Genomic DNA, 17,575 nt, shown 5'->3' with positions numbered 1-17,575 from the left:
AAAATATTCAACTACTTGTCTTTTCAAGTATAAAATATATCTGAATACATACATTGGAATGTAATTGAAATATTTGAAATAGTATTTGAACCCAGGTCTGGTTGCATCTCTGATTGTCTGAAAAGTCACATATATCCTTTTAAGAATGGAAATATATTTCGGTTTCGGAGTTGGGATGCATTTCTGGAAATTCTTTACATGTTTATTTGGATCAGTTCAGTAGCAACATTAAATAGGACAACGAGAAGAAGGAAAATAAGTAGACAAATGTTTAATGCATCTCTGGAATGTAATATACATTTGGGGCAAAACCAAATCACTTTCGCTCTAGATACTTTTCAAAGAGAACGGTTCGGTAAAAACACTCATGTCTGGTTTTCACATTATGGCTCCTTCTATAGATTGATGCCATGTGACGATTAACACATTTTCTCACTTCCTTTATGTAGCTGGTTTGTTAATTAACATTTTTAAAAGGCACACTAAAAAGATGCAGTGTCACAAAGTTTTGCATTTTATGTCTTTGTACATGGATTACTCTTCTCATTTCTATACAGTATACACATTGTGGAACATTAAGGGATGCAGTATTTCCCTGTCTGAAGTTAGGTCTAGTTTCTAATCACCCTGGACCTGCAGGCTGATCTGTAATACAGTACCAGGGACAATATCCAGGAGTCTCTAAGGAATCTCTTCATTTCATAGGTCTGACGTTTGAGAAATCAAATATCATCTTGCAGACCTCTCTCAATGTCTTCATTTAGCTCTTAGTAGTGAATATGTTTGAGAGTCCCAGTTAGTGTACAAAAACATGTCCCTTTTTTTGTCTGGTATGTATGAATAATCATGGATTTAATGTTCACAAGAAAACAGGGTAGATTTATTTGCTAAATGTGATAAAACAATGATCGGGGAGATATTTTTTTTTTTGGGGGGGGGACCAGCTCCAGTTCATCTACAATTTAAACAAAAGTGTAAATCAACTTTGCTTTCAGATACAGTACAGCTGACATTTAGCAACAGTTTCAACACCCAATTAAATCTTTAGAATTAACAACGACCGAAATAGGATCATTTCCTAACGAAGTTTTGCTGCAATCAACCAGAATATCTCATATCTCACTGACACGTAATATTCCTTGACAGTCAGTATATTAATTGCAACAACAAAAATCACAGCAGAAATTATGAAAACAGTCAAACGTGCGAAAAGGTTCAGAGAAAATACTGGCTTGCTGTAAAATATCTCAACAGTTCAATCCACTTCCAGTTTTGATTTCACTGTGGCTCCTCTCCTCCCTCCAACCAAACCATCACTGGCACCATCACAGTACTCTTTGATCTCCCCAGGCTAGGTTTGAGTTCATGTGTCCAGGCTATGGTTCTCCTCCGGACTGGGTTGCTGGGAGGTGGGTTGGAGGTAGGTTTGACCAGACCCAGAACGATCCTGCAGGTGGATGGGTACCTCCTCTGGTCCTCCTGTTCCCTTCTCGTTTTTGTCTCTCTTCTTACCTCTTCGGCCCTGGTGACATACCCCACTGCTACCCTTCGAACTGACCGTCTGCCCTCTGAAGAGCTGTGCCCGGCGCTGGCACAGCCCCACCTTACTGAGCAGGATAAAGACATCCCCCCTGAAGGCCTTGGTGAAGATGGCGTACAGGAAGGGGTTGGCACAGGAGTTAAGAGGGTAGAAGAGCACCAGCAGGATCTTAGAGTTGGATACAGTGATGAGAGGCCGGTCCAGAACCGCCGACATGGCGTAGAAAGAGATGGGCGCCATACACAGGAAGTCCGTGAAGATAAGAACGGCCATGCGTTTGGCGATGTTGGTGTCTTTGGAGCCGGACCGGTAGTGCGGGTTGTGGACAGTGCAGTAGATCTTGATGTAACAGGCACAGATGACCAGAAATGCCAGGATGTTGAGGATAAGGACTGAGACAATGTACACCTGGGCCACGGTGGACTGGGTGTCCATGGGTAGGCAGATACTGACCTAATTAAATAAAGATAGAAAATAAATAATCCATCAATCAATCATAACAAAACCGATTAGCCAGCCCACTGCTATGGCTACTCTTGCAGGTCTACGGGGTCCTAGGCTTGCCATAGACTGGCTAATTGGTTTTGTAACACAATCAATCACTGAATCAATCAATTAATATTAAGAAATAGATAAATACTGACCTTCTGGTAACTACTAACCCCCACTAGGGGGAGCATCGCTAGGAGGAGGCAGAACAACCATCCAGCCAGCATCACAGCAGCTGCATGGGGCAGACGCAACTTCCTGTCCAGCCTCATGGCAAACGTTATCGCATACCATCTCTCTAGCGTGATCACCGTCAGCGTATACACCGACAGTTCGCTGGCAAACACGGTAAAGAACCCCGCTAACCCGCAGCCCGGCCCTGTCTGCCAGTCGATGGCGTGGTTGTAGTACTCTGCCCGGGTGTGAAGGTCCACAGAGGCGATGAGGAGGAGATATATCCCCATGCAGAGGTCAGCGAAGGCCAGGTGACACATGAGGAAGCGGGAGACGGAGAGCTTGTAGTGAGAGGTGAGGAGGACTAGAAGTGCCACCATGTTGCCTACAACAGCCAGTAGGGACACGAACCACACAGACACCCGCAGGAAGCTGAAGCCCATGATATCCTCGCACGGGTTGAACTCGTCCGGCGCAGGGGCGCAGGTCACCTCCTCGCCCTCCTCACAGACCACGTAGTCGTAGCGACTGTCGAAGTCCTGGCTGGTGTCTTCCTGGGGGTTCTGTAAGATAAGATCATCACAGAGACACTGAAATGTATCCTTTTCCTTTCCTTGATTTGTTATTTCCCCCACCCCCCCCGTCAGCACTGGCGACACTCTGGTTGCTGACCAGTCTCTCTTTACCTTCAGTGTCTCCCCGAAGCCCACGTCATCATCCGGCTGGCCCCCGAAGTAAGCGTGGTAGTGGAGGCTGCTTTGGAAGTCTCTCCGGGGATCTCCCTGGGTGTCTCTGAACACCCCATCTCTGAATCCCACCTCGCTGGGCTGCTGGTCAGCTGCATCCCCCATGGGACCCTCTTGGAGGGATGGGACTGTGAGGGGACCCACGGATCTCTTCTGGCGCCGGTCTGCTGCAGTGTCAGAGACTGGGTCTATTTGAAGCGATGGAACTCTGAGGGGACCTACTGATCTCTTTTGATGCTGGTCGTAGAAAGCTGTCAGGTTGCAGATGATGTACTCCAGGTATCTGCAATGTCAAAAGAGACTCATTGTAGAAAGTGTACTGCAGATCTATGAGTTTTTCTTTTGAGTTTCACTTTCTGCTTCTGTTTGTGCTTTAAGAATAACTGAAGGTGAAATCATTCGTTTGAGTCTGTAATGAACATTGCAAGTTGAACAAATGAAACTGCGAATGACTATAAGTTCAAGTTGAGTGCAAACAAATAAATACAAAATAATTCAGCTTGTCCTTTACTTCAAAATACCTCTTTATACACTCCTGGGTCCAGCTATCATATTATTTACATACCCAGTTAAAGAAGAAAAACTGATTCATGTTTTGAGAGGCTCATTAGTCTTGTTTAGACGTTGGTCTTCCTACAATAACAGTGTTGACTGACAGTAATTAAAGCCGCCTAATAAAAGGTTATAGGTAACCGCGTCAGAGTTGATTTAATCTCAGCCAACATCCACACTGAGGAATTACAGCTGTGCTATTCAACAGCCATTAATCATACTGGAACTGTACACAATACAGAGTAATACACACTACAGTAGACTTCCAGGGTTAGTAATGCACTATGATTTTATTTTCATTTACAAAACCATCAATGAAAGAGTTCACAGGTCTCTAGTTGTAACGGAGCCAAGCAGCAATTATTTACAAACTTCTAGACAAATAAATAAACGTTGGAAGGACCAGTCAGTCAAAGGGAAATATCATTGTGCTCTTGTTTATGTTTATTTTTGGGGCAACGTTGCAGATGGTATGGCTCAAGTCCCTAGTGAGACACCATGGTAGAATGGAGGAATGTATTGCGAGAGGAAATGGTAGAATGATGATTTATTGGGAAAGATGGGTTGATCTGTGGCTGTCTGAACGGTGGAATTGATGAGTGTTGGAATAATTCTACACACAAATGTACAGTAGAAATGTTTGAGGTCCTCCAATCAGGGGTGAAGATGGGATTGTTATATGTTTTGCGGTTTGGTTTCATGCTGTGAGTGGTGCTAGTGTTGATCCTGGTAGTTATGGGTGCGCTTGCTTCCATGCCCGTCCAGGTGTCGGGTGGGGCTTGGTTTTTCCAGCACTTGGAAAATCATTTTTGGCCGGGGGCATCTCGGGGCTGGTGGGGTCGAGCGCACCCACTGACCAGAGCACATACTGACCAGAGCACTCACTGACCAGAGCACATACTGACCAGAGCACATACTGACCAGAGCACTCACTGACCTGACCTGAGCACTCACTGACCAGAGCACTCACTGACCAGACCACTCACTGACCTGACCAGAGCACTCACTGACCAGACCAGAGCACTCACTGACCTGACCAGAGCACTCACTGACCAGACCAGAGCACTCACTGACCTGACCAGAGCACTCACTGACCTGACCAGAGCACTCACTGACCTGATCAGAGCACATACTGACCAGAGCACCTACTGTGGAGCGGAAATGTGTATTGTCTGTGTATTGTATTGTTGTGTTAAATAAAATATATATATATATATACACACATACATACATACATACATACATACATACATACATACATACATACATACATACATACATACATACATACATACATACATACATACATTCATTCTGTAAGTATTCAGACCCTTTCCCTTTTTCCACATTTTGTTATGTTACAGTACAGCCTTATTTAAAATGTATTAAATAAATAAAACTTCCTCTTCAATCTACACACAATACCCCATAATGACGAAGTGAAAACAGGTTTTTGCAAATGTATAAAAAATAAAAAACAGATATACCTTATTTAAATAAGTATACAGACCCTTTGCTATGAGACTCGAAATTTAGCTCAGGTGCATCCTGTTTCCATCGATCATCCTTGAGATGTTTGTGCAAATTCATTGAAGTTCACCTGTGGTAAATTAAAATGATTGGACATTTGGAAAAGGACACACTTGTCTGAATAAGGTCCCGCATTTGCAATGCATGTCAGAGCAAAAACCAAGCCATGAGGTCGAAGGAATTGTCCGTAGAGTGCATAGACAGGATTGTGTCGAGGCACAGCTCTATGGAAGGGTATCAAAACATTTCTGCAGCATTGAAGCTCCCCAAGAACACAGTGACCTCTATCATTCTTAAATGGAAAAAGTTTGGAACCACCAAGACTCTTCCTACAGCTGGCCACCAGGCCAAACTGAGCAATCGGGGGAGAAGGGCCTTGGTCAGGGAGGGGATGTTTTTCAGCGGCAGGGACTGGGAGACTAGTCAGGAGATGGATAAATGAATGGAGCAAAGTACAGAGAAATTCTTGATGGAAACCTGCTCCACAGCGTTCAGGAACTCAGACTGGGGTGAAGGTTCACCTTCCAACAGGACAACGACCCTAAGCACACAGCCAAGACAACACAGGAGTGGCTTCAGGACAAAGTCCTTGAGAGGCCAAGCCAGAGCCCGGACTTGAACCCGATCGAACATCTCTGGAGAAACCTGAAAATAGCTGTGCAGTGACACTGCCCATCCAACCTGACAGAGCTTGAGAGGATCTGTAGAGAAGAATGGCAGAAACTCCCCAAATACAGGTGTGCCAAGCTTGTAGTGTCATATCCAAGACTCGATGCTGTAATCGCTGCCAAAGATGCTTCAAGAAAGTAAAGGGTCTGAATACTTATGTAAATGTGATATTTCCATTTCCCTAAACATTTTGAAACCTGTTTTTGCTTTGTCATTATGGGGTATTGTGTATAGATTGATAAGGGGAAAACGATTTAATCCATATTAGAAAAAGGCTGCAACGTAACAAAATGTGGAAAAAAAATTAATAAAAATAAATATATATATATATATATATATGACTTTTTCCACATTTTGTTACGTTGCAGCCTTTTTATACATACTTATACATACATACACAGTTGAAGTCGGAAGTTTACATACACCTTAGCCAAATACATTTAAACTCAGTTTTTCACAATTCCTGACATTAAATCCTAGTAAAAATTCCCTGTCTTAGGTCAGTTTGGATCACCACTTTATTTTAAGAATGTGAAATGTCAGAATAATAGTAGAGAGAATGATTTATTTCAGCTTTTATTTCTTTCATCACATTCCCAGTGGGTCAGAAGTTTACATACACTCAATTAGTATTTGGTAGCATTGCCTTTAAATTGTTGGACTTGGGTCAAACCTTTCAGGAAGCCTTCCACAAGCTTCCCACAAAAAGTTGGGTGAATTTTGGCCCATTCCTCCTGACAGAGCTGGTGTAACTGAGTCAGGTTTGTAGGCTTCCTTGCTCGCACACGCTTTTTCAGTTCTGCCCACAAATTTTCTATCGGATTGAGGTCAGTGCATTGTGATGGCCACTCCAATACCTCGACTTTGTTAACCTTAAGCCATTTTGCCACAACTTTGGAAGTATGCTTGGGGTCATTGTCCATTCTGAAGATCCATTTGCGACCAAGCTTTAACTTCCTGACTGATGTCTTGAGATGTTGCTTCAAAATATCCACAATTTTCGTCCCTCATGATGCCATCTATTTTGCCAAGTGCACCAGTCCCTCCTGCAGCAAAGCACCCCCACAACATGATGCTGCCATGATGCTGGTATTCTTCGGCTTGCAAGCCTCCCCTTTTACTCCAAACATAACGATGGTCATTATGGCCAAACAGTTCTATTTTTGTTTCATCATACCAGAGGACATTTCTCCAAAAAGTACGATCTTTGTCCCCATGTGCAGTTGCAAACCGCAGTCTGGCTTTTTTTATGGCGGTTTTGGAGCAGTGCCTTCTTCCTTGCTGAGCGGTGTTTCAGGATATGTCGATATAGGACTCATTTTACTGTGGATATAGATACTTTTGTACCCGTTTCCTCCAGCATATTCACAAGGTCCTTTGCTGTTGTTCTGGGATTGATTTGCACTTTTCGCACCAAAGTAATTTCATCTCTAGGAGACAGAATGTGTCTCCTTCCTGAGCGGTATGACGGCTGTGTGGTCATATGGTGTTTATACTTGCGTACTATTGTTTGTTCAGATGAACGTGGTACCTTCAGGCGTTTGGAAATTGCTCTCAAGGATGAACCAGACTTATGGAGGTCTACAATTTTTTTTCTGAGGTCTTGGCTGATTTCTTTTGATTTTCAAACGTCAAGCAAAGAGGCACTGCGTTTGAAGGTAGGCCTTGAAATACATCCACAGGTACACCTCCAATTGACTCAAATTATGTCAATTAGCCTATCAGAAGCCTCTAAAGCCATGACATCATTTTCTTGAAATTTCCAAGCTGTTTAAAGGCACAGTCAACATAGTGTATGTAAACGTCTTACGCACTGGAATTGTGATACAGTGAATTATAAGTTAAATAATCTGTCTGTAAACAATTGTTGGAAAAATGACTTGTGTCATGCACAAAGTAGATGTCCTAACCGACTTGCCAAAACTATAGTTTGTTAACAAGAAAATTGTAGAGTGGTTGAAAAACGAGTTTTAATGACTCCAACCTAAGTGTATGTAAACCTCCGACTTCAACTGTATCTATAGTACACAATAAAAATAAACGTGTGATACAACAGCTCAACAACAACTCAACATCAACACACAGAAGATACAGCCTTTTCACATCTCCAGAATAACGTCATTGTCCACGCAATATGGAAATGGCTTCACAATGATTGACATAAAAAAAACATGAAAACATAATCTCACCCTCTCTTCTTCTTGAGGTTCTTGAAGCCGCAGCACAGGGAGGGGTAGGTGAGGTCTGCGGTAACCAGGTGTTTGAAGGTTTTGATTGGCGGGAGCTTCTTCAGGTTCCAGGCGTTGCGGGCCATCAGCTCCCTGAGAGATTCCAGGCCTGCTGTGGGGAGGGATGACACCCCCGTCAGGGACACGTCACTGGAAAAGGAAACACAGGGAATACATGTGACAGCTGGAGGTAATACAGGGCTCATAGGGGGTTCTTACAGAGTTCAGAACAGTGAATACGGGAGACAGTGGAGGTCATACTGGGCTCATAGAGGGTTCTTACAGAGTTCAGAACAGTGAATACGGGAGACAGCTGGAGGTTAAACAGGCGTCATACAGAGTTCATACAGCTTTGGGTCACATATGTCACCTTGGGGAACGTGCGTGTGTGTAGAAGTGCTGTAATGGTATTTGGAATCATAGGCCATGGCACGGGCCATAGACATTACTATCATTAAAGCCTAACAACAGATGAAGCCTAGTGAAGATATGGTTTTGTACTGTTTAGGACAGCAACACCTCCCCACTTTCTAGTTGTTATGATATGCACGGCTACCCGTTTTGCGCATTCTGGGATACACATTTTTGTCAAATGCCTATTTATTCCCCAATTGTTAGACTTGCGATCTTTCCGAAACGGAACGCAAAATACAACGCCTACATCTTGTTCCCGCAAAAGAGTATCCACCACTCTTCCATCGTCTTTATCTAATTAAACATTGTTTTTTATTGTCCACGTTGCCATGCCAAAGATTGAACCTCACTGGGACGTAAAGTCACAACTCAGTACAAGCTCACATCCAGTCCTTGGCGGCATCCCAAATGGCACCCTATTCCCTATATAGTGCACTACTTTGGACCGGTGCCCTCGTCAAAAGTAGTGCACTATACAGGGAATAGGGTGCCATTTGGGTATTCCATTTCTCCTTCAGCATCCTGTGTGATTGTATTATCAGCAAAGTGTAACCTACACTCCCCCTTCGAGGGGCCAAGCGGGGGACAAAACATTAACAAGATGTTTCCTCATCTAGTGTATCAGTGAAATGATCTGCTAAATGATTTAATAAGATAATAATAATAATAATAATATACAGAAACACAAGCCAAACAATGCATAAAATTAAATCACACTTTCTTTCTTTCTTTTCCAGAGGCAGCTGAGTATTTTTCTGTCACATTGGTTCTCTCTCTCTGGGGGAACATTGAGCAACACTGGATAATAATAGTGTGTGTTGAAGGCCTGCCGGCGGTCTGATTTTGTCATTGGGAGATGTTTAGGCCATGACCTCATGTGGATGACCTCACCACTCAGCCAGGACTAAGACATGTTCGAATACTTTAGAAATATGCATCCTTCCTTCCTTTTTCCCCTTGAGGTTAGCATAGAGATACGTGATTGAATGGGTATAAGCAAGTTAACAACCTTACTACTTTCACCAATCCAACCAATTCAGGTCAGTGATTACTTCAAGGAATGTAGGAAGGACGGCCGCATTTCTGAAGTACTGAACAAGGCTGGGGAACAGATTGACTTATTAAAAACGTATTAAAGAGGTTACAGCTTTAGGAGTACTACTTCAGAAAACAGATAACAGAGGTAAGGTTTCTGCATCAAACTCCCCAGAAAGGGAAGGGGATATTTCATTCCACTATGACTCCCAAAACAGAGAGGGGAAGGAAAAGTTGAAACGTTTCTATAACACTCACACACAATCTGTGTCTGATTTCCCAGTCAAAATCCCAGCTGTCGTTAAGCTATTTTCATGATTTCTGAACTGTGTTTCTCCCAGACATGTTTCTCACTCATTCTCCACTTTTATGGGAAAATAGAGAGGTACAAAGAGAAAGAAACTTAGCCAATGAATGAATTACGGAAGTTATGACTTGAACCCATTTGACTTTGTAAAAATGATTGTTTTCTAGTAATTATTTTAATATTTTCGATACTTAATCGTCTGATAATTTTGGACTCCAATATAAACTTTTTCTATAAAAGTTCCGAACCCGACTCATAAATCACATATCATTGCAAAACACACTTGATTAATATCACATTATTGGAACATACTGTATCTCTCTGTTTAATAAGACCAATAACTGACATTTAAGACGAACGTAGGAACATTGGATGCATTTGTACCATTCTTTCAAAGTAGTTTGAGCAACTATAACTTCAGAATAGGAACTGAACATGTTGGGCAGTGCAGTGAGAGGAATTTTTTTGTCCAGGGCTCACTTGAAAAAAAAAAGGATGCTCATCTCTATATGACTTTCCTGGTTAAATAAAGGATGAATAATTACGCACAGAAGCATTGGGCCACTAACAGTGCCAGCAAACGTTCTTTCATCCATCTTGGTCAGACGCTTGTTCCTATGGAGGTACCTGGAGAGAAAACACACACACACACACACACACACACAAAGAATGTAATCATCCTGATAGCTCGGAGACGTGCTACAATATTTTCACTATCCTCATCACACCACGTTCTACTGTTTATGTACCCCGCTTCCTGGAGTAACACTGACTTCGGACGACTCAGGTCTTATCCTGAGTGTTGTTTTAAATCAGCCATCCCACCATCGGAGAAGGTACTTCAGAAACACGCTGCACCTTTAAAATAGATATTGTAGAGTCCCTAAATCTAATTTTGATAATAAAACGTGTGTGGGAGAGTGTTTGTCTTGGTGTTACAGCTCTGGGATCAGCTCTCGCTCTGAGAAAACACACATACACACCGATACACACACTCCCGGATCACTTTTTTCTCTAAGCCCGCTCTGTGCGTGCCAACCCAAACAGCAGTGTGGTAAGACTGACTACAGTGACTGCCCATTGGTCTAATTACAACTCCACAAGGACCAGCTAGGGTTTTACTGGGGGTGAATGGTTAAATGGAGGGGTGGGGGGATGGGGTGGGGGTCAGAGCTATATTAATGTTTCATATCCTGATGGGAAAGCTAGAGAGAGGTGACAAAAAGGAGGGTGGCGGGGGGTGAAGTTTGGCGTTAAAGGGAAAACAGTAACAAAAGTAAGTAATGTAATGTTTACATGTCTTTATACAATATTGGGGTCGGAGTGGAGGATGGGTGCATCGGGACAGTGTAGTGACACAGAAAGTAATGATTGTTTTTTTACATTTCAATTTTAAACTTTATTCATCCAGGTTAGTTTCAGTAAGATGAAATCTAGATAAAAAAATATGACTTTTTGTTCCCTTATGGGGAAATACATGTGCTTTGGTGCAGACTTCCTGAAATCGTCTTCTTACAAAAATCAGGAGAACTAGGGCTTCCTAATCAAGGCTGGGGTTAACCTCTCTTTAAGCACGTCTGGGAGAACCAGTTCAGATGGAACCGTGATCCTACTGCTTGTGTAGCGTAATAGTGTAATTTTGAGTAAGGAAATATTAATGCCAGATGTAAAAAAAAAAAATTTATCCAGTCAAAATACTAAATAACTTAATTTTGGTGAAATGAAGGGGTCTGAAATGACTGATTGTTAAGCCAGAGTGAAAGATATCATAACTGTAACAACATAGAGAACCGTACCTCCAGTACTTCTCTATGAGAATACTCTTCCTCTAAGGCAGTCCAAAGCACTGTTACAATCCATTTATACAGTAATTGGTTCCAACAGCAAGAGGTCATCAACAATACAACATTACAAGAATCCTTGCTGCTTCAGTGCTTTGTCCTGCATGACTTTGGGTCAGCAGTGTTAAGCAGAGCGCTGCATGTGGCTACTAATACAGTATTTCATTTTCTATTCTATTATTTTCTATTCTATACCATTCTATTCCTTTCTATTCTATACCATTCTATTCTGTTATTTTCTATTCTATACCATTCTATTCTGTTATATTCTATTCTATACCATTCTATTCTGTTATATTCTATTCTATACCATTCTATTCTGTTATTTTCTATTCTATACCTTTCTATTATTTTGTGTTAATGATATAAGCAAAATAACTTACACAGCATCCAGTTTGGTCCCGTTGAAAGCATGATGTTGAATGTCGGTGAAACCATTACTGTACAACATCCTGTAAGAGAATAAACACATCAGAAAACATTCATAACAGTTAACATTTAGTGAAGTCAAACGTGTGTTATTTTATGCACCAACCCACTGACTAACTTTGAATCTGTCTGGTTGTACAGCTCCTATTAATCAGTAATGCCAATTCCAGCTGTTGAATAACATGTATATTTTTGTGCTGAGGATTTGCCTGTGTATGCAATTCAGTGACCAAAATCACTACAACATTTTCTGTAACATATTTCACTGCGTTATGTTCTCCCCAACAACATTTAACCACTTCGATCGATGTATTGGTTAGTTGTGTCCTGAATCAGTTTGTCAATGTGACCATGGCTTTGGCATCTAATGTAATGGTGTTTTCTCGCCGACAGACATTTGTGAGAACATCTCTGTGCTGGTCACAGCACTCTCAGACTGCAAGCAAGGGTAATGTAATGGCCCGTAGTCCACAGTGAAGACACCAGTGAAACTGTAGAGCTATGGCTGTGTACTCACACTGTCAGCACTTGGTTGGTAATACCGCGGAATGAGTTTGCTGGGACCTCAGATATGTAGGGATGATCAGCTATTTCACTGAGGAGATACAAGAGGAAATTAGGTGATGTTGCAAATACACTTCCGGTAAAAAGTTTTAGAACACCTACTCATACAAGGGTTTTTCTTTATTTTTACTATTTTCTACATTGTAGAATAATAGTGAAGATGTCAAAACTATTAAATAACATATATGGAATCATGTAGTAACCAAAAAAGTGTTAAACAAATCCAAATATATTTTTTATTTGAGATTCTTCAAATAGCCACCATTTGCCTTGACAGCTTTGCACACTCTTTGCATTCTCTCAACCAGCTTCACCTGGAATTATTTTCTGTTGTTTTGTTGGCTGCTTTTCCTTCACTCTGCGTTCCCACTCATCCCAAACCATCTCAATTTGGTTGAGGTTGGGGGATTGTGGAGGCCAGGTCATCTGATGCAGCACTCATCACTCTCCTTCTTGGTAATATAGCCCTTACACAGCCTGGAGATGTGTTGGGTCATTGTCCTGTTGAAAAATAAATGGTAGTCCCACTAAGCCCAAACTAGATTGGATGGCGAATTGCTGCAGAATGCTGTGGTAGCCATGCTGGTTAAGTATGCCTTCAATTCTAAGTAAATCACAGACAGTATCACCAGCAAAGCACCCCCACACCATAACACCTCCTCCTCCATGCTTTACAGTGGGAAATACACATGTGGAGATCATTGCATCTCACATAGACACGGCGGTTGTAACCAACATTTGGACTCCAGACCAAAGGATAAATTTCCACCGGTCTAATGTCCATTGCTTGTGTTTCTTGGCCAAAGCAAGGCACTTCTTATTATTGGTGTCCTTTGGTTATGTTTTCTTTGCAGCAATTCGACCATGAAGGCCTGATTCACACAGTCTCCTCTGAACAGTCGATGTTGGGATGTGTCTTTTACTTGAACTCTGTGAAGCATTTATTTGGGCTGCAATTTCTGAGACTGGTAACTCCAATGAAGTTATCCTCTGCAGCAGAGGGAACGCTGCGTCTTCCATTCCTGTGGCGGTCCTCATGAGAGCCAGTTTCATCATAGCGATTGATGTTTTTTTGCGACTGCACTTGAAGAAACTTTCAAAGAAATGTTGAATATTGGCTGACCATGTCTTAAAGTAATGATGGACTGTCGTTTCTCTTTGCTTATTTGAGCTGTTCTCGCCATAATATGGACTTGGTCTTTTACGAAATAGGGCTATCTTCTGTATACCCCCACACCTTGTCACAACACAACTGATTGGCTCAAATGCATTAAAAAGGAAAGAAATTCCACAAATTAACTTTTAAGAAGGCACACATGTTAATTGAAATGCATTCCAGGTGACTACCTCATAAAGCTGGTTGAGAGAATGCCAAGAGTGTGCAAAGCTGTCATCAAGGAAAGGGCGGCTATTTGAAGAATTTCAAATATATTTTGATTTGGGTAACAATTTTTTGGTTACTACAGGATTCCATATGTGCTATTTCATAGTTCTGATGTCTTCACTATTATTCTACAATGTAGAAAATAGTAAAAAATAAAGAAAAACCCTAGAATGAGTACGTGTTCTAAAACTTTTGACCGGTAGTGTATAGAAAACCTCGTCGGAGAGTAGAAAAAAGGAATGGAATGCCACAGAATGGAAAATAGCTAAGTACATCTCCTAGCACTATAGTAACCACTGGCATTAGACGACAGGCGAGACATAATGGATTGGAAAATCCTTACTATAAATAAGACAGCCCTTTAGAGAGGACAGGATGATGCTTCTACACTCCCCTACGTATGTGTTTTGACAGTATAGCTACATTCCTTAATTTGGCTCTATACCCCAGAATTTTGGATTTGAGGTCAAACGTTTTATATGAGGTGACAGTACATATTTTCACCTTTTATTTGAGGGTATTTTTATACTTATCTGTTTTACCATTTTGAAATGAAACCACTATGTATCTAGTTCCCCATTTGAAGGTGTCATGAGTATTTGGACAAATTCACTTCTAGTTTATTATATTTAGTCAAAAGTTTAGTATATGATCCCATATTCTTAGCACGCAACGACTACATCAAGCTTGTGACTCTACAAACTTGTTGGATGCATGTGTTTCGGATTAGGTTGTGCCCAATAGAAATGAATGGTAAATAATGTATTGTTTTATTTCGGAATCACTTTTATTGTAAATAAGAATATAATATTTCTAAATACTTCTACATTAATGTGGATGCTACCATGACTATGGATAATCATGAATGAATCGTGAATAATGATGAGTGATTAAGTTAAAGATGCAATTTTTATTTAACTGATCATGCCCCCATTTTTTGGGGTGGGGTATGATATTTATGCCACTGTAACTTATTCGCTCATCATTATTCACAATTCACTCATGATACATATGTGTTCAGAAACATATTATATTCTTATTTACCCACAATGTGACTCCAAAACGACACAATACAATATTTACCATTCATTTCTATTGGGCACAACATAATCTGAAACACAACCAAAACAAACTGCAAATGCATCCAACAAGTTTGTAGAGTCACAAACTTTTGAAAAAAATGTATACACTATAAGTGTATTTGTCCAAATACTTATAACACCTTCAAATCGGAGGACTACAGTCGTGGCCAAAAGTTTTGAGAATGACACAAATATTATTTTTCACAAAGTCTGCTGCCTCAGTTTGTATGATGGCAATTTGCATATACTCCAGAATGTTATGAAGAGTGATCAGGTGAATTGCAATTAATTGCAAAGTCCCTCTTTGCCATGCAAATGAACTGAATCCCCAAAAAAACATTTCCACTGCATTTCAGCCCTGCCACAAAAGGACCAGCTGACATCATGTCAGTGATTCTCTCATTAACACAGGTGTGAGTGTTGACGAGGACAAGGCTGCAGAACACTGTCATGCTGATTGAGTTCGAATAACAGACTGGAAGCTTCAAAAGGAGGGTGGTGCTTGGAATCATTGTTCTTCCTCTGTCTACCACGGTTACCTGCAAGGAAACACGTGCTGTCATCATTGCTTTGCACAAAAAGGGCTTCACAGGCAAGGATATTGCTGCCAGTAAGATTGCACCTAAATCAACCATTTATTGGATCATCAAGAACTTCAAAGAGAGCGGTTCAATTGTTGTGAAGAAGGCTTCAGGGCGCCCAAGAAAGTCCAGCAAGCGCCAGGACCGTCTCCTAAAGTTGATTCAGCTGCGGGATCGGGGCACCACCAGTACAGAGCTTGCTCAGGAATGGCAGCAGGCAGGTGTGAGTGCATCTGCACGCACAGTGAGGCAAAGACTTTTGGAGGATGGTCTGGTGTCAAGAAGGGCAACAAAGAAGCCACTTCTCTCCAGGAAAAACATCAGGGACAGACTGATATTCTGCAAAAGGTGCAGGGATTGAACTGCTGAGGACTGGCGTAAAGTCATTTTCTCTGATGAATCCCATTTCCGATTGTTTGGGGCATCCGGAAAAAAGCTTGTCCGGAGAAGACAAGGTGAGCGCTACCATCAGTCCTGTGTCATGCCAACAGTAAAGCATCCTGAGACCATTCATGTGTGGGGTTGCTTCTCAGCCAAGGGAGTGGGCTCACTCACAATTTTGCCTAAGAACACAGTCATGAATAAAGAATGGTACCAACACATCCTCCGAGAGCAACTTCTCCCAACCATCCAGGAACAGTTTGGTGACAAACAATGCCTTTTCCAGCATGATGGAGCACCTTGCCATTATGCAAAAGTGATAACTAAGTGGCTCGGGGAACAAAGCATCGATATTTTGGGTCCATGGCCAGGAAACTCCCCAGACCTTAATCCCATTGAGAACTTGTGGTCAATCCTCAAGAGGCGGGTGGACAAACAAAAACCCACAAATTCTGACAAACTCCAAGCATTGATTATGCAAGAATGGGCTGCCATCAGTCAGGATGTGGCCCAGAAGTTAATTGACAGCATGCCAGGGCGGATTGCAGAAGTCTTGAAAAAGAAGGGTCAACACTGCAAATATTGACTCTTTGCATCAACTTTATGTAATTGTCAATAAAAGCCTTTGACACTTATGAAATGCTTGTAATTATACTTCAGTATTCCATAGTAACATCTGACAAAAATATCTAGACACTGAGGCAGCAGACTTTGTGAAAATTAATATTTGTGTCATTCTCAAAACTTTTGGCCATGACTGTAGATACATAAAGTGCCTTCATTTCTAATTGATAAAACCGATATGTATGAAATTACCATCAAATAAAAAGGTGACATTCTGTACTGTCGCCTCAAATGCTATTTTGTACAGAGTATAGAGCTTAATTAAAAGTTTTAGCTTCACTGTCCAAATACATATGTAGAGGAGTGTGTGTGATGTCAGTCTCATAAAAGAGATTTAAACCTCAATCGACTTACGGATAAAAATGCCATTATTTTCCACATTTAATATGACAAATGAGTGAGGTATTGAATGGAATACTGGAATGTATGTAATTATTACTGAAATATGTAATGTTATGGTTGTAATACTTGTGAGACAGTACCTACTTGTAAGAGTATAGTGCTAACAAAGGTAGTGTGTATTATTATTGTAGTTTGCTTACAGTATAAAGTTCATATCATCTGAGTGGATGTTGGTGAGATCAGGAAAGATGGTGAGGCCAGTATTGAAAATACCCCTAGAAGGAACCAAGAGAGAGATGGTTAGATAGCTGGCAGGCGATGACCAAGCAGACTATCCCAATCAAAACCAAGAGAGAGATGGAAAGATAGCTGGCAGTGACCAAGCAGACTCCCTCACCAATCAAGCTACCACAGAGTATAAAATATAACATGACAGTGCCAGTACTGGCATATACAATAGGAACCTTTTTAAGTTGAATAGATTGGATATAATTGCTCAATTACAGCCAAAGCCAAATATTTGAAGACAAGTCTCATCTATTGTATCTTGTGTTAAAGTAAGGTTGTCAGTTTTTCACTTACATTAGCGTTTTCAAAGCCAAGATGGTTTTGATTTTGAAAAAAGACGCTTATAATACACGTATGATTTCTAAATGAGCTCAC

At 41.3% G+C, this 17,575-nt stretch overlaps 1 protein-coding gene across 1 annotated transcript in view; it reads right to left on the bottom strand.

The window, feature by feature from the left end:
• Nucleotides 1-256: 256 nt before the first annotated feature.
• Nucleotides 257-17,575, bottom strand: part of LOC100136382 (thyrotropin receptor) — a 34,234-nt gene continuing 16,915 nt past the window's right edge. Inside the window, exons 5-12 of the mRNA XM_014145015.3 lie at nt 17,113-17,187; nt 12,472-12,549; nt 11,909-11,977; nt 10,234-10,311; nt 7,890-8,078; nt 2,890-3,232; nt 2,185-2,766; nt 257-1,993 (exon numbers count right to left, since the gene is read on the bottom strand). Of these exons, the coding sequence (XP_014000490.1) occupies nt 1,364-1,993; nt 2,185-2,766; nt 2,890-3,232; nt 7,890-8,078; nt 10,234-10,311; nt 11,909-11,977; nt 12,472-12,549; nt 17,113-17,187 (2,044 nt within the window). The 3' untranslated portion in view covers nt 257-1,363. The remainder of the gene's footprint in view (nt 1,994-2,184; nt 2,767-2,889; nt 3,233-7,889; nt 8,079-10,233; nt 10,312-11,908; nt 11,978-12,471; nt 12,550-17,112; nt 17,188-17,575) is intronic.

Source organism: Salmo salar, chromosome 15 (assembly GCF_965601325.2).
Source record: "Salmo salar chromosome 15, fSalSal1, whole genome shotgun sequence".
Lineage (NCBI taxonomy): Eukaryota > Metazoa > Chordata > Actinopteri > Salmoniformes > Salmonidae > Salmo > Salmo salar.
The sequence above is the reverse complement of the archived record's forward strand: the minus strand, read 5'-3'. Positions and strand labels throughout refer to the sequence as shown.